Source organism: Artemia franciscana, chromosome 16, assembly GCF_032884065.1.
Source record: "Artemia franciscana chromosome 16, ASM3288406v1, whole genome shotgun sequence".
Lineage (NCBI taxonomy): Eukaryota > Metazoa > Arthropoda > Branchiopoda > Anostraca > Artemiidae > Artemia > Artemia franciscana.
The window spans coordinates 27,115,135-27,139,347 of record NC_088878.1 but is presented as its reverse complement, the minus strand read 5'-3'; the positions used below and the strand labels follow the sequence as shown (position 1 = coordinate 27,139,347).

The 24,213-nt window shown below is 34.7% G+C and overlaps 1 protein-coding gene across 2 annotated transcripts in view; it reads left to right on the top strand.

Moving 5' to 3' along the window:
- The first annotated feature begins 11,910 nt into the window (after positions 1-11,910).
- LOC136037298 (transforming growth factor-beta-induced protein ig-h3-like) overlaps positions 11,911-24,213 on the top strand; it is a 35,032-nt gene continuing 22,729 nt past the window's right edge. The window contains exons 1-2 of one of the 2 annotated variants that reach the window (XM_065719941.1): positions 11,911-12,114; positions 22,568-23,321. In XM_065719941.1, the coding sequence (XP_065576013.1) occupies positions 12,016-12,114; positions 22,568-23,321 (853 nt within the window). In that variant the 5' untranslated portion in view covers positions 11,911-12,015. The remainder of the gene's footprint in view (positions 12,115-22,567; positions 23,322-24,213) is intronic. The other variant, XM_065719942.1, reaches the window with a different exon arrangement.

Here is a 24,213-nt window from a genome sequence, read left to right as displayed (position 1 = left end):
TTTACATTTTCTGCAGATCGATTAACTATATGGTCATGTTGTTTTAACGTTAAAAAAAAAAAAAAACTAAAATTGCCAAACCGTTTTTACAGCACGACCGTCTAGTTCATCACACATTCATAGGCGGAAGTAGACGGGTTTTTCTTGCCTCACATTTTTATACATCATGTGTATTATAATATAATCCCTGACACATATTAAGAAACACCCATCTTCCAAGGTTTTCAACAACAGAACATGGAATAATTTACCGGTTCAACCTATCCGAAATGTACTAATAATTGGCCTGTGTAGTTTAACATGAATAAAGTTTGGTAATAATAGGTACCAGAAGTTGGCATGTGTAGTTTAACAGGAATAAAGTTTGGCAATAATTAATCGAGGTGCAAGAATACTACTACTAACAACTCACTGCAGCACCAGGCGGCCTGAGGCCATCACGCCCCTCCTCCATCCCAATTTACTCAATGCCTTCCTTTTTACATCCTCCCAAGGCCAACTTCCCTTAAATCTGTCCATACAACACCCTCCAACGCCATTTGGAGACGATCTGCTTTTCGTCTGGCCCTAGATGGTTGGCCGACAAGGAAGATCTTTGGAAAACTGTCATCCAAAGAACGTGTCATCCGATATTTTTGTACTACTATTGCCCTCCAACTGATAAACTCGGTATCAGTTTTTCTTCTATTCAGGCGAGCTGGGGACCAAGGGCATATCCAGGGGGGACGGGGTTTGACCCTCCACCCTGAAATTTTGTCTGAATCTTAAAAAAGTAACAAAAAGTCAAATAAACAAATTTTGGAATGTTTTGTAAAGCATTTTTTGCCCCCCCCCCCTATAACTTTTTGGTGCGATTTGCAAGACATTTTCCCCCTCCTTCCCGAAAAAATACCCCTCCCTGAACAAAAATTCTGGATGTGCTCTTGGCTGGGGTTCATCGTTTTTACTCCATTGTGGTCCAATATACTTTATAAAAATTTTTGAATTCTGAGGATACTTTCGAATTGACATTGGAACTTCCCTGGAATGCCTTCTCCTCCAGGACCGCCTCCTCAGGTAAAAATTCGTGTCCCTAATGAAATTTGTGTTTCAGAAATTATGTATGAAAAGGAGATCGGAAAAGTTTTATCTGGTAGTCAGTGTGGAGGAGGTGGGGGTAAGCTTCCGTTCCGTAATATGTCAACGAAACCATTATTGGAAGACTTTAGAATGCTGTAAACAATTCATTAGTTTCTCTCTTAATCACATTAAGAATTACCTTATTTTTGTTGTGGTTTATTTTGAAATATGAAGAGAAACATCATTCTTCAACATGATTTTAAACCACCTGATTTATACCCGATGGCATAGTCTTGGGGCGTTAAGGGTCTAAACAAGGTGAGTGTTATCCTTTGATTCTTTGTTTGAATTCAAACCTAAGCCCTTCGGAATGAATCCAACCCAAAAGTTTCATATTTCTGTATTACACCGAACCTAAAGTGATTCATATTTTAAGCTGGACTTAACTGAATAGAAAAATCGTTTTTGTGTATTTTTATTATGGCACTTGGTATTAACCAAGTGACATATAGCAATCGCAAATTCTGTCGGTCTGTCTGTCGGTCCCGGTTTTGCTACTTTAGGCACTTCCAGGTAGGCTAGGACGATGAAATTTGGCCGGCGTATCAAGGACCGGACCAGATTAAATTAGAAATAGTTATTTTCTCGATTTGACTATCTAGAGGGGAGTGGGGGGGGCGGTTAATTCGGAAAAAACAGAAAAAATGAAGGATTTTTCACTTACGAACGGTCGATCAGATCTTAATGAAATTTGATGTTTGGAAGGATATCGTGTCTCAGAGCTCTTATTTTAAATCCGACCGGATCTGGTGACATTGGGGGGGATTTGGGAGGGGAAAACCTAAAATCTTGGAAAACACTTAAAGTGGACGGATTGGGATGAAACTTGGTGGGAAAAATAAGCACTAGTCCTAGATACATGATTGACATAGCTGGAACGAATCCGCTCTAATTTGGGGTAGTTGGGGGGGGGGGTATTTCTGAAAAATTAGAAAAAAACTAGGTATTTTTAACTTACGAACGGGTGATTGGATCTCGATGAAATTTGATATTTAGAAGGATATCGTGTCTCAAAGCTCTTATTAAAAATCTCAGCATTAATAAAATGTCACTCAGTTTTACTTAAGAAATATTTAACCCTTACTAAAAGAACGGGCACATGTTTTTTTTTTTTTTTTTTTTTTTTTTTTTTTTTTTTTTTTTTTTTTTTTTTTTTTTTTTTCTACAAGAAGTAACTTTACTGATCTAGTTGTAAAAACTGAAAAGCCTTTGATTTTTTATAGTTATAAAGTATTATCGTTTTTATTATTAATTATTATTATTATTTATTTATTTTTTATTTTTATCAGAAGTGACTGTACTTACCTAGTTGTAAACTCTGAAAAAGCTTTTATTTTTTACAGGTAGGAAGTATAAAGCCATCAAATATATTGGTTTTCGCATTCAAAATTAAACTAAATACATCAGTTTTTACTCGGGAAGGTTCAAGCTTTACTAAAAAACGGATGTGTTTTTTTTTATTATTATTATTTATTTTTTGTTAATTTTTACCAGAAGTGACTGTAATGATCTAGTTATAAACTCTAAAAAGGCTATATGTTCTTATAGGTATGAAATATAAAGCTGTCAAATTTATCGGTTTTTGCATTCAAAATTAAACTAAAAACATCAGTTTTACTCAGAAACCTTCAACCCTTACTAAAAACGGATGCGTGTTTTTTTATTATTATTCAATTATTCTTTATTTTTACCAGAAGTGACATTACTGATCTATTTGTAAACTCTGAAAAGACTTTAATTTTTTATAGATATGAAGCATAAAGCCGTCAAACACATCATTTCTTGTATTTAGAATGAAACTAAAAAAATTATTTTTACTCAGGAACGTTCGACCCTTACTAAAAAAGAAGTGACTGTAATGATCTATTTGTAAACTCTAAAGAAGGTTCTATTTTTTTATAGGTATGAAATATAAAACCGTTAAATGTATCGGTTTTTGTATTCAAAATTAAACTAAAAATATTAGTATTGCTCAGAAACGTTCAACCCTTACTAAAAACAGACATGCGTTTTTTTATTATTATTTCATTCTTATTCATTCATTCTTTATTCTTTATATGCCACGAGACAGAGATCAACACCACCGATTTGGACCTTAAGGGTCTAGTGTCGTCTTACTTACTTACTTTACTATATAGAGGAAAATAAAACACAACTCTGCTTAACTCCTGATTTAATACAAAACCAGCTGATAACCTCATTTCCTACCTTAACCGCAGCAGTGTTATTCACGTACATAGCACTGATCATTTTAATGTATTTACCTGGTGTGCCATAAGGATCAGACCTTTGCTAAAGCTCTTCTATCAACATAATCGAATGCTTGCTCATAATCTATATAACTGAGGACCAAAGGTGTTTGCAAACTAAGGCACATTTCAATTATTAAACTAAGAGTGAAAATTTGGTCGACAAATCCTCGACCTTTTCTAAAAAAGCACTGTTCTTCTTTTAAAACTTTGTGCCGAGCATCTCTCAGTCTAAAAAGTATCATAATGCTAAGTAATTTGCTACCTACAGAGACCAGACAAATGCTTCGATAATTACCACACTCACTCTTATCATCTTTCTTAGACAGTGGTTTAATTAAGGTTTTTCAAAAATCGCTAGGTACTTCCCCTTTTTCAAAAATCATATTCATAATCTTCAGTAACTTCAGTATCGCCTAGAACCATATGTTCAATAACCAATCTTCAGTAAACGCCTAGAACCATATACAAATATATTATATATACAGCATTAGTTTCCAGAACATAATTACCAGCCTTTTTCTAAGTTTATTAATTCCATTGGTCGCTGAAGGCGCTCTAGTCAGCTGCATTATGTATTATACTATATATCATGTAGACAGTATTAATTTCCAGAGCATAATTACCAGCCTTTTTCTATGTTTATTAATTCCATTGGCCTCAGAAGGTGCTCTAGTCAGCTACATTATGTGTTATACTATATATTATGTATACAGTATTAATTTCCAGAACATAATTACCAGCCTTTTTCTATGTTCATTAATTCCATTGGCCGCTGATGGTGCTCTTGTCAGCTATATTATGTATTATACTATATATTATGTATACAGTATTAATTTCCAGAACATAATTACCAGCCTTTTTCTATGTTTATTAATTCCATTGGCCGTTGAAGGCGCTCTAGTCAGCTACTTCATGTATTATACTATATATTATGTATACAGTATTAATTTCCAGAACATAATTACCAGAATTACCCCAGAACATAATTACCCCACCCTTTGTTTCTCAAAATCGTCTGATCAAAACTAAGAGAAAGCCATTTAGCCAAAAAAAAACTAATATGAAAATTTCACTTTAATAATTTATGTGCGGAGAGCCAAAATCAAACATGCATTAATTCAAAAACGTTCAGAAATTAAATTAAAAAACAACTTGTTTTTTTAACTGAAAGTAAGGAGCGACATTAAAACTTAAAACGAACAGAAATTACTCCGTATATGAAATGGGTTGTCCCCTCCGCAATCCCTCGCTCTTTACGCTAAAGTTTGACTCTTTGCCACAGTTCTACTTGTTAAAACAATTTAAAACTTTAGCGTAAAGAGCGATGCGCTGAGGAGGGGACAACCCAGCTCGTTTTAAGTTTTAATGTCGCTCCTTACTTTCAGTTAAAAAAACTAGTTTTTTATTTAATTTAATTTTACAATTACGATGAGGAAGTTTCCAAATACTTCTTTATCTGTGGGATTACCCTTATCAGTTATTTATCCTGGTCAAGTCGTATAATTACTTACTATTTTACGCAACCAATCTAAAGAAAAACAGATTTTTGAAATACCCTTGCAAGGTCTTTTTGGGGTTATTGTCCTCTCAGAACTTGTTCCTTTTGTCCGACATTCTTCTTAGGCATAATGAATCAATATTCCTGTCCTTCGTTTTTAGCGTGTTATGCTAGTGTTACAAGCATTTTATGTAAACACTGATGATACGGCCAAGGTCATCAGAAATACCTGAGAACCAGGAATAACGCCTTTTTCCATTATGAAATAATTGATGACGCACTCCGTTTGATTAAATTGATTAATTTATATTATTGGTATCCCCATTAAGTTCTTTTCTTTCGATGGTCATTCTGAGACAATTTCAGAGCGCTAACAGATCTTGTTTAAATTTTGGTTACGGGAATTCCCTTTAGGAAAGGCATCTCCAGGAGTTCAAATAAATTAGATTAGTAATAGAGAGAAACAAACAAATAAATTAGAAATATTAGAAATAAATTTAATAGGTTACACCATTTAACTATGCTTAAATTATTTGAATATAATACCTTGATTTAAATTTAATATTCAGCTAACTATCATTTTTTGGTGCTTATTATTCAATAATAACCAATTATTCAATAATAATAATAAATTATTATTCAATTTATGGTCAAAAGTTGTTCTTTTTTGCTGTTTTTCCACTGTGTTCTAACAGTGTATTAAAAGTAGGATTTTTGAGTTTGAAAATAGTCCCTTATATACAATGAACAAATTTGATAACACAAATTTGTTGTTAAATTATGTTTTTATGTATACAGCCTGCTTTACACCCTTCAAACAGTGTAAGCAAAGCAAATGACATTTTTATATGTTCGGTAAGGAACGTGTAAGTCCAGTAAGGCCCATATCCAGGACTTGTAGGAAAGCACAACTTTAAAAATATAATAATAAAGTAAATTGAATGGAAAATAAGATAAATCATTAGAAAAGTCATTAAGAGATAGATATCTTGGAAGGATTATACATCCAAATACCCCTTGTTTATGTATACGATGCATTAAATAATTGAAACTTTACTGGTGATGTTATGAGAATTAAAAAAAAAAAATTTCTATATGAATCACCTTGGCTACTCTATAATATTTTTAGGTTTGCAAGTCTTCGAAACTAACGGAGAAGAGGGGGATAAAGGAATGAAAGAGACGTTTTTCGTCAAAGACATATTACAACCTTTCAAATTTTACGAGGGTTTTATATGTTCTTTGGCAAGGGAGGGAGGGCAAATGACAAATATAACGCCTCTTCTTCCCTCTGGGGGTACCTAATTCCCTGGGTAATTCTTGTCTTTGATGCAAACGATATATCTGAAAAAAAAAACATCTTAATAGTAATGAATTCAATGTCTTTTCTTCAAATGTCCCATTTTTTTTCTGTGAGCTTTTTATTTGGGTTTGACCTTATAAAATTGAACTTCTTTTCTTCTCAGATTTTTGTGAAAAGGTTGATCAAAGTAAGCCCTTAAACGATCAAACAAGCTCACTGGAACTACTAAACGGACCTGGTTATTCCAACTAAATGGATTTGTTTTATTGCTATTATTTTTTTTTCTTTAATTGAAGTATTTAGCAACAGTAATTTTTATATAATTGCCTTCTAAATTTATTTTTTTTTTCTTTATAAGTCTAAGCTTTTACTGAAATGTAGGTTTTTCGTTTCTCTCTTTCTCACTCTTTGTCTTATTTCTCTTACTCTCTTACTTCTCCTTCTCACTCTTTCTCTTACTTTACTTTAATTCTCTCTAAACTTTTGAATCTCTAGCAAAAGATGCTCTACTGTTAAGCAAGCTCGGCTCATTCGCAAGCACATGGGGGGGGGGTTGACAAAAACACAAAATACCAAATACAAGCAATGTGACAAATATAACAACATTTTATATTATGAAAAAAAAAGACGCACGCCCTTTTTCTCATTAAATAAGCACTTTTCTTGACCTTTGTTCCCTAACAAAGAATTTATTACGACTGCCCTTAGGCTTTCCAGATCAGGTCGAAATTATAGGAAATATCATGAACTACACTGAAAATAAAAATAGAGATGGCAATTTTTTCTTCTGCCCCCTTCCCCCAACTCAGAATTGTGACTTGTCGTGAATTTGAAAATTGTTAATGCTACTTGTATGTAACCTCCGGGCAAGTAAAGTGCCGAGATATCTAAAAAAATAGGATTTCCGGGGGGGGCCTCGAGGCCACATGCAAAAACCAGGCTCAAATCAGTAAAAGGGTCTTGAAGAAATGAAAAGCAATATGTAATTGCTCAGTAAGACAGAAACTAGTTCCAAAAACCCCAAAAAAACTTCATAGTTTCCATTTTCAAAAAACTGATTAGTTTCAGCAGCTCTTAAAAAAACCTCAATTTAATTTTTTTTTTTCTACTGTTAATCAGGTATCTCTCGATTCAATGGGCTATCCGCAAAAACATGTTTAAAATCAAGACAACCGTCCTGGTCAAAAACCTTTCAGAATCTCGTTCGTAGATCTTGGCAAACACGTAGGGCTTGAAATTGGTTTTAATGACCGTGAGACGGGATTTTCAAACAGTTCGTGGTAGCGAACTGTAGTAAGGAGCGACCCGGCTCAATAGTAACCGAAACGCTAAAAACGGGAATTTTGATACCAATAGTTACATCAAAAGAATCAAATTTTTACGCCGATTCTAAATATATAAGTTTCATCACGTTTGGTCATACCTATTAAAAGTTATGAGCCCGAGAAAATTGGCCTTATTTTAGAAAATAGAGGGAAACACCCCTGAAAAATCAAAGAATCTTAACGAAAATCACACCATCAGATTCAGCGTATCAGTGAACCTTACTGTAGATGTTTCAAGCTCCTATCTACAAAAATGTGGAATTTTGTATTTTTTTCCCAGACAGATCACGGATGCGTGTTTATTTTATTTTATTTATTTTTTTTTCTTTCCCCAGGGGTAATCGTATCGACCCAATGGTCCTAGAATGTCGAAAGAGGACTCATTCTAACGGAAATTAAAAGTTCTAGTGCCCTTTCTAAGTGACCGAAAAAATCGGAGGGCACCTAGGCCCCCTCCCACGCTCATTTTTTCCCAAAGCTACTGGATCAAAATTATGAGATAGCCATTTTGTTCAACATAGCCGAAAAACCTAATAATTATGTCTTCGGGGACGACTTACTTCCCCACAGTCCCCGGAGGAGGGCTTCAAGTTACAAACTTTGACCACTGTTTAAAAATAGTAATGGTTATTGGGACGTGTACACCGACGATTTCAGGGGGACTTTTTCACGTTAAAGGGCGGTTGAGGGAGGGGGTTACGTGGGAGGAGGATTATTCCATGGAGGAATCTATTATGAGAGAAGAAAATTTCCGTGAAGGATTTTCTAGCACTATTAAAAAAATAATGAGAAAATAAATTTAAAAAAAGTTTTTTTTTCTGGTGGAAGTAAGGAGCAGCATTAGAACCTAAAATGAACAGAAATTATTACTTATATAAGGGTGTTCGTCTCCTCCACATTACCTCACTCTTTGCGCTAAAGTACTTTTAGTAATTTCAGCTATTTATTCTACGGCGTTTTTGATTCAGGGGTCATCCTTAAACAATTGGGACCAAGTTGAAGCTTTGATGAAAAGAGCGAGGTATTGACGAGGGGGAAAACCCCCTCATATCCGTAATAAAAATGTACAAATATAGAATTTCGTTACGTAAGTTAATTCGTAAGTTATGTATATTTATTACTAACAAAAAGGTTCGTAAAAAAATAAAAAGTTCTAATTGCCTTTTCAAGTAGCCAAAAATTGGAGTGCAACTAGGCCTCCTCCCACACCCCTTTTTTATCAAAATCGTCCGATCAAAACTATGAGAAAACCATTTAGCAAAAAAAAAAAAAATTAATATGCAAATTTCGTTTTAATTATTCATGTGCGATGAGCCAAAATCAAAACATGTATTAATTCGAAAACGTTCAGAAATTAAATAAAAGAAACAAGTTTTTTAACTGCAAGTAAGGAGCGACATTAAAACTTAAAACAAACAGAAATTATTCCATTTATGAAAGGGGTTGTCTCCTCCTCAACGCTTCGCTCTTTACGCTCAAGTTTTTTATTTTTTTTAAAAGTAGAGTTGTGAGAAAGTCACACTGTAGCGTAAAGAGCGAGGCGTCGAGGAGGGAAGAATTTTGAAAAAATGAGGTATTTTGAACTTTCGAACGGGTGATCAGATCTTAACGAAATTTGATGTTTAGAAGGATAGCATGTCTCATAGCTCTTATATTAAATCCTGACTGGACCTGGTGACATTGGGAGAAGTTGGAGGGGGAAACCTAAAATCTTGGGAAACGCATAGAGTGGAGGGATCGGGTGAAACTTGGTGGGAAAAATAAGCACCAGTCCTAGATACATGATTGACATAACCGGAACGGATCTGCTCTCTTTGGGGGAGTTGGGGGAGGGTTAATGCTTAAAAAGTAGAAAAAATGAAGTATTTTTAACTTGCGAAGGAGTGATCGGATCTTAATGAAATTCCATATATAGAAGGACCTCGTAACTCAGATCTCTTATTTTAAATCCCGACCGGATCCAGTGTCATTGGGGGGGAGTTGGGGTGGGGGAACCGGAAATCTTGGAAAAGGCTTAGAGTGGAGAGATCAGGATGAAACTTGGTGGGAAGAATAAGCACAAGTCCAAGATATGTGGCTGAAATAACCAGATCCGCTCTCTTTGGGGGATCTGGGGGGGGGGGGGGGTAATTCGGAAAAATTAGATAAAATTAGATATTTTTTACTTACGAACAGGAGATCAGATCTTAATGAAATTTGAAATTTAGAAGGATCTTGTGCTTAAGATTCCGTATTCTAAATCCCGATCAGGTCCGATGACGTCGGGGGGAGTTGGAGGGCGAAACCGGAAGTCTTAGAAAACGTAAAAATTGAGGTATCTTTATCTTACGAATGGGTGATCGGATCTTAATGAAACTTGATATATAGAAAGATTTAATGTCTCCGATGCTCCATTTTCGAATCGGATACGGGGACATAGGGGGTTCGAGGGGGAAAACAGAAATGTTGGAAACCGAAAATCTTGGAAAACGCTTAGAGTGGAGAGATCGGGATGAAACTTGACGGGAAGAATAAGCACAAGTTCTAGATACGTGATTGACATAATTAGAACGGATCCGCTCTCTTTGGGGGAGTTGGAGGGGCGTTAATTCAGAAAAATTAGAAAAATTGAGGTATTTTTAGCTTAAGAGCGGGTGACCGGATCTTAATCAAATTTGATGTTTAGAAGTAATTCATGTCTCAGAGCTCTTATTTTAAATCACGGCCAGATCTGGCGGCATTGGGGGGAGTTGGAGGGGGAAACCGGAAATCTTGGAAAACACTTAGAGTAGAGAGATCGGGATGAAACTTGGTGGGTAGAATAAGCAATTGTCGTAGATATGTGATTGACGCAACTGGACTGGATCCGCTCTCTTTGGGGGAGTTGGGTGGGTCCAGTGCTTTGGCGAGTTTGGTGCTTCTTGACGTGCTAGGACGATGAAAATTGGTAGGCGTGTTATGATGATAGAAGGTAACCTGATGATGACAGGCACAGGTCCTGTCGAAATTATCGTTAGAAGAAAAATCAATCACCTGACATCCATAGCGTAGGTAAGCTTATTACCTTCTATCATCATTATGTATGAAAGTCAGGTTGGCCTTAGAGAATAGATAAAGTGTTTCTCCCCAATTCGACCACCTGGGAGGCTGAAGGGAGAGGAAAACTTGGAAAAAAATGAGGTATTTTAACTTGCGAGTGGGTGATCGGATTTTAATGAATTTTAATATTTAGAAAGACCTCGTGTCTCAGAGCTCTTATTTTAAATCCCGACCGATATTAAGCCTCTGATTTTCCTTTTAAAGCAATCCATTAACTCTTAGAATTTTGCTAGAGCTCATGCCATATGAGCTCTTGGCTCTTCCGGCCTCGTCACAAGTGCCATATGAGCTCTTAGCTCTTGTTTCGTTAGTTTTTTGCAACTTAGCGTGAGACAAGACAAAGAGAAGGGACATAATAGATCGGAACTATATAATTTGGACTATATATTTTCACACTAGGGGGAGGGGGTTTATAGTATTTAGACTGTGTGAAGATAGAAAACAATTTTTTCTTTGCAGAATAATTGTACCGGACAAATTAGGCATGCAGACCCGCTATACTTTATCCCACCCCTAATGTGCAAATATATAGCCCAAATTTGTTTATAAAGTATTATATTTTTATCATACTTAGGTATGTTTCATTTGGATTGAGCGTCAGATAAACAGGTTCTACTTAGATGAAGAATATTAGGTCGGGGCTATATCATACAAGTACATATGTTCTTATTGATAATAACAGTTTTTTTGACAAGGGACGATTTTAAGGTGTTTAAGACAATGGAAAAATAATCATGTACGAAATGATTAATTTTCTAATTAAATCTACAAGTGAGAGGGGGGGGGGTGCTAATATGACAAAGGTACCAATAATTAACCGAATTCAAAAGTTAAATCTAAAATAAGAATAAAAAAAAACAGGGAAAGAGGGCGCCAGAAAAAGTCAGAAGCCTCCGGTCCTCTGGATCCGCCGGTGTATTGAGAACCAAGCGAGGTGCTAGGGAACAAAACCAACCAATAAATCTCAATTTGACAGCGTTGCATGATGTGAGGAACGCAGTGCCTTGATTGCTGTTCCTTTCTTGATTTCCAGTGACTGTTATATATTTCATCTGTCCTATTCTTTGAAGCTCTCCATCCTCCTGAAATAAGTTGTTGTAGCATCGTCTACATTCACTCTCTTGGTTATATAGCGAGTTTTTCGTCATGGCTCAGAAATTTTTGGAGAAATAACGTAAAATAAAAATGGCTGTAGTAAAACCTCTTTCCGTTTCACGTACGCTTGAATTCATTCTCATCCACTTATGACCATTAGCGGTTGTTGTTGTGTAGTTCCGCTAAACTTATAGCTTCATCAATTGCAATCAAGCGGGTAGACGCAGCCGTGACGTAAGTGACCCCAACCTTGCTGTTAATGACTTTCACTAGATAGCCTACCTTTTATGTCTCCCTATGTCAGTTAGTTGAGTTCAGTTTGACCAGGCCAGTACACAACTAATTATGAAGCTGTTTCTACAGTGTCTTTTAGTTACATTGACAGTGGTGACATCTGAAGAAAATCTTAGCTCATCAAAAAAGGATAAAAGACAATATCAACAGGTATTTTTACAGGAAAATGAGTTCACAAACGCCTAAAAAAAGAAGAACAGTAGGGAATTTCTCAACACAGTTGGAAACAAATTAGAATGAATATTTCGGCCCTATATCCAAGGGCCGTCCTCAGCAATACAAAATATATAAGAGAAAAAACTTACAACAGGATAAAATCAATGAAACTAAAATGAAAATTTTCGGAAGGTTTCTTTTTAGGTTTGAGTTCCTTTCTCAAACCTCATCCATCTTCTATTGATTATTACCGAATGAAGGAGGGGATACAGACTCCCTCTATTTAATGCTGTGAAAGGGCGCAAGGAGTCAGTAGGCGCAATTACAGTTTTGAAAGCTGATATATCGAAAGAGTAAATTTCAGAGGTTTCTTTTTAGGTTTGAGTTCCTTTCTCAAACCTCATCCATCTTCTATTGATTATTACCGAATGAAGGAGGGGATACAGACTCCCTCTACTTAATGCTGTGAAAGGGCGCAAAGAGTCAGTAGGCGCAATTACAGTTTTGAAAGCTGATATATCGAAAGAGTAAATTTTCTGATTAATTCACTAATGAGATAGTTAAGAAATACACTTACCTTTAGAATCAGAAGTTCATTCTGAATCCAAATTAAACATTCATTTGCGTTGGAAATGAACTTTACATCCCCTACACCCTTATGGTCAAATATATACTTTCAGTTGTATATATGCACTGAATTTTCATGTCACTCTTTCCTTCGACTTGATTTACCAGTTTTTCAAAATGTTTAAAAAAATATTACGTAGACTATATACAATTCAGGCTATATATTTGCGAATTAGGGAGGGTGGGGGGACGTTTTTCCGACTCAAATTAATGTTATATTTGGGTTCGGAATGAAATACTGACTCTAAATCTGTTTATTATTAACTATCTCATTAGATGAGTCAATTGAAAAATTCACCATCAAAGAGGAGGGGGGAAATGTGTTAGCCAAACTGTGTTAGCTACAACTACTCTGCATATTATGAAGCATAAATTATTTTCTTAACATGTTTCCTTCTCTACAGGTCCATCTCGAGGCTTATACCCGGGGGTATAATTTTTGTCAGCAGTTTAATGAATGCTAGGTCACCCTCTGTCAGTGCTACCGGCAGTCGAAAAGAGGTGCGATTTGAAATGAAGGGAGGGAGGATTGAGTATAATCCAAGACTTGTATATTTTAAGAGATGATAGATTAAGGAGCATCATACGGCAAAACCTTTGATTAAATTTTCTGTATTTTTCAGTTCATACTTCTATATTGTGGTGTTAACGGTCCAAACGAATAAAAACTGACTAAGAAATTTTGAGTTTTTTTTCAGATAAGGGGGAGGGTAAAAAACTAAAAAAAATTTGCTATGTCTCTTTTAAATAATCCTCATTTTGAAAGTTCAAACGTTCCCTGCAGTTAGTTTGCGCCTTTGATTATCATGCGGTAGTGAAAAAGTAAAAAGTCCGCATCCCGCCTCGGTGATTCTACTGTCATGGGGAGCAGTAGGGGTTTCTGATCCACTTCCCTTTTTACTGATTCCAAGTCTGATTCTTCAAAACATGCCGCAAATTATAAGATTAAAAGATATTACAAAATGCTCAATCATCAGAGCAGTAAATATATGCAGAGTTAGACTTTTTAGTGAACCTGCAAATCATGGTTTAAGAAGCATTGTCTACTGCGGCTTGTGTAGACGTCATGCACGAGTAGCACATGGTTGAGATTGAAATTCATTTATCTTTTGTACAGGGCCACTCTGGTATAATCATTTACAATGAGAATTTTTTTTGTAGTCTATCAATTATATCTTTTCAGGGGGTTTAAACTTCTTGTTAATGATCGAATGTTGATGGTCGTCCATGTTGACTATTGTTAACTATTAAAATTAAGAAGCCCCTTTAGGGAGATGGGTTGAATTTCTCTTTGGAGGGGATACAAAGAGCCGATCAGGTGAATTTAAAGCACGGGACTTTTAAAAAGATAGCCTTCATCATTGCCAAAAAGTGATAACGATTCAAAGAAACGACATCACTTAATCGCTCAGACACATTTTACTACAGCGAATCCTAAATCGAGCAAAAATATCGAAATTATAAACAGACATAAACATGATATGTAAATATGTAATTTTTTACAGTATAAAACATTAGTGTATATATATGTATATATATATATATATATATATATATATATATATATATATATATATATATATATATATATATATATATATATATATATATATATATATATATATATATATATATATATATATATATATATATATATATATATATATATAGACATATTTATAAATATATATACAAATATGTCTATATATGTATATATATTATATAATATATATATATATATATATATATATATATATATATATATATATATATAGACATATTTATAAATATATATACAAATATGTCTATATATGTTATGTATATATATATATATATATATATATATATATATATATATATATATATATATATATATATATATAGACATATTTATAAATATATATACAAATATGTATATATATATATATATATATATATATATATATATATATATATATATATAGACATATTTATAAATATATATACAAATATGTATATATATTATATATATATATATAGATATATATATATATATATATATATATATATATATATATATATATATATATATAATTGTGAATTACCTTTGTCAAAACAACAATGTCACTTTTGCAGAATACTAGAAGAAATATTCGTATAGTATATTTGTTCCTGTTTTTAGTCATTTTTAAAAGCCTTGTCTAGTCGTGATTGGTCGGTTTCGCGTGAAGATCGGTCTTCAAAAAAAGTGAAGGACAAATTTTCGCTCAGAAATAAGTGCTTTTAAGCACAACACCATCAATACATGGTGCTTTTTTTTTACCGTGAACAGTATGAATGATTTGTGTTGATTTTTGTAAATTGTGGAAGGCCGATCTTCCTGCGCTTAAAAACTGTTAATTAAAATAAAATTTGCGAATTAGCCTGATTGACTGTAGTACTTTACTTGCAGGACTTTGAATATTCAGCTTATTAAAATTCACTCATTATCCCTTTTATTACGAAATCATTCATATCAAAAGTTAGGTCTCAAAAAGCTTCTTTCCTCAACTTTTTGAAATAGGTTTCGTAAAAAGTCTATTAAAAAGTTTAATATACATAAAGTAATAATTTGAAACGGGTATAATAATACTTCTACTAAGAATAATAATAGCTGTAAAAGTTAAAAAAACCCATTAAGTTCCAAATTTAGCTAAAAATTTACTTAGGATTTACGACTGTCATAAAGAGAGTCATAATCATGGATAATTAAAACTCTAAATTAGTATTTGAAATTATTAATTCAATAATTATTTTCAAATTACTGTTGTCCTTTTTGTGTTTGAATTGAGCTAAGCTGAAGTTCCCCCAGGGAGATTTCTAAAATAACATTTTAAGTTATGTCTTTCACATTTTTATTTCATATATTTTTATTTCATTTATTTCATATTTGTTTCACATAATAAATATAATGCAACACAAAATGAATAATTAATGTGTGCATAAAAGGGGTACATAAAAATATGTTCTATTTCACCATATTTGTATGTTTGAACTCCAAAATTTGAACTTTATTTGGCTACATCTATTAATTCCCAATATTTACCGTATATACCGGCTAACAGACAGGGGCTGACATGAAATTTATATTGGGGAGGGGGGGGGGGCAGCAACAAAGCTTCGGCTCTGTCATTGGCATTTTCACCCCTTCTCTTCTGTAGTTAGCGCTTTTTTCAAACTACGGCGGGGGGGGGCGGTTACATGCCCTGCTTACAGGCAGCATGTGTTTTTGCGAGTTTCTGGGACTTTTCATCCATGCCATCAATGAAGGTTCCACCTGTAAAAGTAGCAGCATTAAAGTTGCTTAAAGGAGTTAAACCGGTTATTTATACTTCCCTGTCACCATCATTTATTACCACCATTCTGGTTAGTTGTTAGGTTGGTACTTGCCTGCTTAGGTATGTCAACGATTTATCTGGTATCCATTTAGGTAATGGACCTGTGCATTAAACAGAGTTTTGGGGTCTTCGACATGCTCTATCTTTAGCTGTTATTAAAAACCACAATAGATAGATGTATACAGTAGAATCATTCCCTATCTCAACCATTATACAAAGCCAGATGAAGATGCAAGTGCTCCAGAGAACGTTAAATTACATAAGCGACATCAGATTTTTTCACGGGTAGACAAGTCAAATTTCTCTTGAACATGAAACTTGGCTTCACCTTTGTAACCCTAACTTTTATAAAAATTGGTAATTAGTACTGAAATGTTATTATTAGATGCTTTTAGAAATTACAAGTTGGTTGGAAAGTCTTGAGTTGGTTTCAAAGGCATTTTGAGAAAGGTTCTGCGAACTTACGTCTTCCAGGATAATATACATTGAATTGTTGATGAACTAGGACGTGCGAGAATATGGGCGGAGCTTTTATACGCGCCAAGACTGTAGTAGCCAAATATTACTGATTCGTGATTCTACTGTATATTATTTATGTACAGTGTTAAAAAAAAATACAGCCGTACTAAATAACCTACTAAACCAGGTTAGCTTAGAAATAAAATTTTGTTTCATCTGTTTCAAAAAGGCAGGATTCAAATATTTCTCTCATTCCTCTTAGGACCTCTTTTACAGGAATGGCAACTGAGGTGAGGATAGAAGGGAAATGGTGTAGGAGGGCAAGCACCTCCTAGATTTTGAAAAAAATTGCTTTTTACATATTCATTCCAAAATATCGAAAAATAACTAAATTGCCCCCTCTTAGATTAAAAAAAAAAATGCCCCTGTACACTTCCCTGTTTAGTGTCCCTGTTCCTTTATCAAATCTACTTGTTCTTCCTACGACGGGGGGGGGGATGATATTGACATTGAAGACATTTCTGAAGGAAGTATTTTTATTTATCTTCTGCTATTGTTCTTCTTTTTAATTGATCCTAATTGGTGATGATAATGCATGGACTCCTTCCGCTGAAATAACAGACTTCCTGTTGTAAATTCCAATTTTTAAATTTGTCTAACGTCGAAAATGGAAAGTTTAAAACACTAAAGCTTAGTGTAATCCATTTGAATAATTAAGATCTTGAAGATCCTGAATAGTTGTTAGATCTGCATACAAACTTCCGTAAGCAGGACGGGCATTTATTTATTAAATCAATGACTAAAACTAGAATGATAAAAATAAACACATTTATTTCCAAATGTCCTAAAGTACTTTTTGGTAGGCTACTTGCCTGTTAATCGGAAAGCACTCAAATAGTGCAGTTAGGTTAATCCTAATGAAATACATCGAAACATGATAATAATATAACAATTTAGATACAAAATTAAGGATACTACGACAAAGAATTGTGGAAAGCAGGCCAAACAGAACGCATTTTATTAAATAGCTAACCTAACCCCTAGCTACCTCTGTACATTAATTATTTTATAAAAAATATATATACATCTTAGTTTCTCGCTCAAAATAAGCAAATTCACCGATCCAGGAAGGGACATCGGTTACTGTTAGGTATTCTACAGCATCATTCTTGAGTGCGTTCTATTTAACAGACAAGTACCTTATTTTTCTGCTACCTGGATAAAAGTATAACAGTTAAAAATATGGATGAAACCTTTTTATTGATAGTGAACAGATATAAGAAATTTCAACTGGATATTTCGAACACATATGCAGTGTTCATCATCAGCAGTAAAACTGATCAGCAGTCAGTAGTGATCAGCAGTAGTTTTACTGCTCATGATGAACACTGTATATGTGTTCGAAATATCCAGTTAAAAATTTTTATATCTATTCACTGTCAATAAAAAGGTTTCATCCCTATTTTGAACTGTTATACTTTCGTCATGGAAAGGCAGTGTGGTCTTCGAAGTTATCTACCTGGATAAGGTGGTCATGGCATGAAAACTCGCTAGCTCTTTCTGGTAACTAATCCAAATTGGTCTTTATGTTCACATTAATACCTCCTCATTTAATAGTAATTTAATGCCTCCGCCCATAGGTTTTATTACTTTTAGCAAGTTTTTCCTTCCAGCCTAAGTACTTGACGGCGAGTCCTAACCCATAAGCGAAGACTACATGACTGACGATTTTCAGCACAGGGTTAAATGGCTATTTGAAATAGAGCTTTTGTAGTTGTAGAACTAACACCACCTTTGCTTTGTTGCTCCTAACCATAATCAGAGGAGTCGCAGATGTTCAGAGGGGGGCTGTGCAACCCCAACATGATTGTCCAGCCCGTTAAAAGTAGATACACGTAAAATTTTGGACCCAATTAACGCGATTCCACTTGGTGTTGAGATTAAGCCAGTCGACAGAATCATAAGATTGCGTCTACTCAAATATTGATATAGTAAAACTTTAGTATAAAAGTTGTTTAGATAAAATATATTCTTAGTAAGGGTGAATAGCCATACAAATCAGCTTTATTAAGAAAAAAGGAAATCAAAATTCAAAGAAACTACACAGTACTAATCAGAAATCTAGTTAGAGGGTAGTCTAGTTTAGAATCGTAAATATTTGTTAGTCAAGCTTTTACTTTTTTCACAAAATGTTTTTTAAGTTGATGGTTACTTATGCTGACTAAAAATAATTGGTAAAAAAGTTTTAAACAAGCAGATTTCTATAATTTTTTCAAGAGAGTAAAAAAAAAACTTTTCAATTTACACTAAAACTTTCAAGTTTACGTTCAAATCGGTAACAATTATTGCCGTAAACATAGAAAATTTTGTTTAAAGTTTTGTTCTAACTAGTCCTAAAATTGGGTTAGTTTAATGAGAAACTTAAGTGACTTATTAGTAGCCATTATTAAGGGTTACTACTTCTGCTGATTCTTTATTCTCTTTCTTTTTTCTTTTTTTTTCTTTTTATTTTCAGCTTATTTGAGTGCCTCTTTTTTCACACGCCTGGTAACACGTGCTTCTTTTTAATCAGCTTTAGTTATTTGGTGGTGGATAACTGGATCATATATATATATATATATATATATATATATATATATATATATATATATATATATATATATATATATATATATATATACGGAGCGTTCAGTGTAAAAGTGAACCATGTCCTGCTTTTGTCTTAAAAGACATAGTTTGCAAGTTTTTTAATTTATTTAGAACTTGGGAATTTTAACTTCAGCTAAAAAAACAGCCTTAAATGAACATAAAAATTTTGATCAGTGAAAATAATCTTTAGGTGTATTTCATAAGCTTTGCTAGCTCAAACTCCCGACAGATGCCGGTTTTGGACTTGGTTCGATTTATTACTGAACTCTATATTTCCTTAAATCCATGTGCCGTATAGAAAGTGAATTCCTGGTTGTCCAAGATTATTTTTTTCATTTATAGATTAGCAGCTGCCACTAAAAAAAAATAAAGAAATTGCGATGAAAGTTTCTTTTAATTCTAAAACTAAGTTTCAGAAAAAAATGCTGCGACTTTTGCTTTGAGGCTAAATATCTGAATATTGTGTTCCAAGCAATACAGAAAAAAAAAAATCGAAATTGAAATTTACTCGAGCAAAGGTCGGGCACAGTTTTGAGCTTCAAGTTTCTTAAATAAGATTTTTCTAAGTGGATCTAGGAATTTTTCCTGCAAGTTTTTCTTTCATTTTTTAGATGGTTCTTTTGACCAATATGTCAAAAGTGGTCTCAGTATGAGACCACTGTGGCACAGTCGTCTGTTTCACTTCCAAGGCGGTTGAAACAGTATTCTAAATGCTCAAAAGTAATTCTAAGGGGGTTGGAAAAGTATTTTAAATGCTCAGAAGTAATTTTTAAATACCTAGCCTATTCCAAAAATATATGCCTCCAATAAAAAAAAATCAACTTAATGCACTAATGTAACCACTTCGCTAAACCACTACTATTCAGTCTTTTTTTTTTTCATTTGTTTTTATTTTTTTTATGGGAGCATAGTAAAAAATATTTATTTAGAAGGGATGAGCGAAAGACATAAGAAAATCTTTCTCTCAAGGAAGTTTTTCATGTTTTATCGACTGTTTCCTTTATTTCGTAGTCTCAAAGGAGATAATTACGGGACATCCCTCAAAAGGCTATCCAGCTGCTTCTATTGCCACTGTGGCATCACTAAATTTTAAATAAAGAATCTTGATAACCAGGTATTGCTTGCGTTACCTTAGATTGCCTAACTTATTGCTTTATTATTAACCAGTAGTTTGTTTCTAACACGACTAATTATTCTAACAGGGTGCACTATTCTACCCTAATGGCAACTGGACAAGAAACTTTGACAATCGACCTTTTACAGCTGAACATCAGACTGAACCTCCTCCGAACTCTATTTCCAATCAATTAGAAGATCCTCGATATCACGATGATCACTCTAGATTTAATCCCGAAGAACCTGTTCTTCCTCAATCTAAATCAATAGGATATGCAAACAAGTTTCAAGGGGAAGGGGAATATCGTATTCCAGAATATTTTAACAATCCAGGCGGCCAAGAAGTAGAAACTAGCATTATCACTGATGATCAGGCAGAGGTTCCGATATACCAAATAGAAGATACTCAAGTACCTTACGGTCATCGCACGATTCCCAGGAAACACCAAAATATACTTCCACAGCAGAGCAGTCATTTGAGAGACGAAAGCCAATCCACAGAAGGGCATGACTTTGGGTATTCTCACAAAGTAAAAGATGAACATTCACATGGACTATCAGCAGCTGGAGGTCACAACAGCATAAATCACGAAAATATAAACACAGTAAGTGAAAATCTTGCTTCTAATGGTCAGATTTCTTTTCATTCTGAAAACACTGAAGGTATAATTGATAATCCTGAAGGTTTAAAGCCCAGCCAAGAAACATTAAAGAATCACCACCAACCCAATACTGAGGAGCGAGATTATTACTCTGAAAATAATGGAAAGGCAGAACAACAGTATCGCTTGTATGACACAACAACCGTCAGTCCCAGGTTTCCAACCACCCCGAGATTTTATTCCCCTAAACCTTTTGAAATATTGAAAAGTAATACTAGACCAACTGAACAGCCAAAAGTTTATACAAGCAAAGATCGAAAAACCAATAAAGATGTCCTCCACGAAAATAGATTATCTGCCTCTAGAAAGCCTGGTTATGGGTACAAAAAACAGAATACAGAGACGGAGGGGGTAGGAAGTGAGGATTTAAGACACTCTGGATTTGAAAGCCCTCCTGATTTTGAAAAGATCCCCTCGAGGGAACAACAGCCGGTAAAATATGAGGAGCAGGGATTATTTGATGGCCTCCAAAGGCCTTTTGAAATCCCAGACACGAATTTCTTCAAGCCTGATGAACGATTTAGAAGTCCTCAAGAGCCCGGATATCAGCTATTCAATCCTAATTCTGGTAAAAATCTGTATACAACTGAAAAAAATGTTCGAGACGATTTCAGCTTCAATCAAAATAATGAAGAATACCAGCAAAATTCTGTAAATTATTTCAGGGACAAACCTAAAGGTTATACATATCAAGAACCCCAAAAAAGTCTAGCTCAGGAGGCCGGTGCAGCAAGTTTTGACCAAAGTCAAAATGAAGCCGACACAGATTTAGTCTATAATAGATATCAACCTCAGGAATTACTTCTTGAAACTGAGCCTCCTGTAGCTACCTCTCTGGTCTATCCCTCAACTGACACATCGACCATAGGTTATACAAATGCTGTTATTTCTACCACACCTTTAGCTTATATTCCCCCAAAGAATAACTTATACCAGCCAATTTCTAGCTATGAAGATCCAGCGAATAAAGCTGTGGAAGCTGCGATACCCATAGTCAATACAGACAACAAATTGAAACAAATACAGCAATTAAGGCCTACATATGGGATACAGTACAAGACTAATCCACCTCCTAGCTTAACAGAAATTACGACCCATGACGAGCTTGAGGATACGTCTTCAAAGCCTGAATTAGTAAACTATCCCAAACATAAAGATCCTTCTAACCCTAACAAGCCAAACTTACATCAAAAACCCAAATATGTTGCTCACCCTCCAACTCCCGACTACAGTACAATTCCAACTCCTTCTGTACTCAAGACTGACTATCCGACAGCACCGCCTCCCAGACAACATGACATTTTGCCAATTGGGAACCAAAAGCTTGAACCCGTCACTAATATTCCCAATATAGTAGTGAGTAAAGATTCACCGAAGGTCGTCAAAACGAAGCTTGTTTCTGCCCAAAATTTACCACTGACTTATACTAAAACACAGCCTTTACCTGTACCGAAACTGCAAGCTGGCCCGGTCACTCCTCATTCTTTTTTTGGTCAGCATCCTCATAAATCTATAAAACCACAAAAGCCTTATACTAATGCTAACTCTGTGCCTTTTAACATTTTATATCCAAAAAAGCAGGTTCCCCAAGCAGCACAGCAGTCTTATGGCCAGAATGCTCAAGTTTACCAAACTCCAGCAGTTCATCATCAACAAGCTCCAATTAAGCCAGCTCCAGCGTATAATCAACCTTCTGCCCCGGCATATGTTTCACGTCCTCAACAGCCAGTGTATCAGGCTCCTTCTGCTCAATCGATAGCTCAAGCTCCTGTAAACCCACAAGTGTATCAAAACCAGCTTCCAGTTCATCAGAATTACCCACAACCTTCTTTGCCACAAGCTCAGCCACAAATACCCCAACCGCCTCCCCTGTCACAACTTCAGCCACAGTTTCAACAGCAGCATTCTTTACCGCAAGCGCACTCACAATTACCTCTTCAGCCGATTTATCGAACCCCTCAGGTAGCACCTCAACAACCTGTCGCACGCCCCATTGCTGCTCAGTCGGTTCAACCTAATCAACAATTTGCTCTGCAGCAAGGCTACCAGCCCCAGATCGCTAATGTCCCTACTGGATTTAACGCTGCTCAGTTTGCTGCACCTGCCGGAATTTCTCAAGGTCAGTTGGCTCAACAGCAAGCTTTACTCTCAGCTCAAGGTATTCCAGGTCAACAGCCACCAGTATTTACTCCACAAGAAATTCCAACAACACCAGCAAATGATTCACAGTGGGCTTTTGGCACCATTCCATATGTTGTCGAGAAGCTTGGCCTGAATTCTTTGATTGATTTGGTTATTCTTGCCGAACTGGATGACGTACTGGAAAAACAAGGTAAGAATTGTCATCTTTTAAACATTTATAAATCTTATCATATTTCATAGCGTTAAAAGGTGCTACTCCAACAGAAAAAAATATTTATATATATAATGAATCAATCTATTAAACCATCTGCTCAATTGCAACAAATAGTAACAAAAAAAAAATTAAAAACAATAAATAACTAAATATTGACATAAAAAGTAAATAAAAAACAGCTACATCAAGTAATCATTGAAATACTTTTCTCAAGATATCAAAACTTTGGCGGCCACTTTTATTGTCTGATTTATCATAAATACAAAGTTTATATTTGTGTTTTTTGTCTTCTGAAAAAAAATAATTATTTATGCTGATTTTATTTCTTAGAAAACTCAGAACAAAATTATAATTGTAATTTGAGGGGAAGTGGTCCACATGCAGTGATTCGATGTACCCCGTATCGAAAAGGGCTAATTGTAATTGATGGAAAGTGAGTGGAATAACTTGTTGCATGTACGTTATTATGGGGCTCTATTGAACGTGGTTTGACCATTAAAATAAATTTCATGGGAAAAAATCCTGCAATTCCATAGAACCTTAGAAACTTATACAATGTTTATTCATGGCTCTCACAGCATCATTAAAGCTAATAATATTTTCCATAAAGCTTTATACCGTATTTTCTCCCGCTCATATAGCCTAAGAATTTTATCTTTTTTCACTTTACAGCAATTTTTTGCACCAAATAACCTTAAATTTAATCAGACATGGAGCGGAGAAATATACCTTCCAAGGCAGTATCCAGGGGGAAGGGGGTTTGAACCCCTCCCCCCAAAATGCTTGTCCAACTCGTAAAAACGTAGCAAAAAATGACTAGAAACAAATTGTTGGTGCTTTAAAAAAATTGTAACCCCCCTCCCCGAAA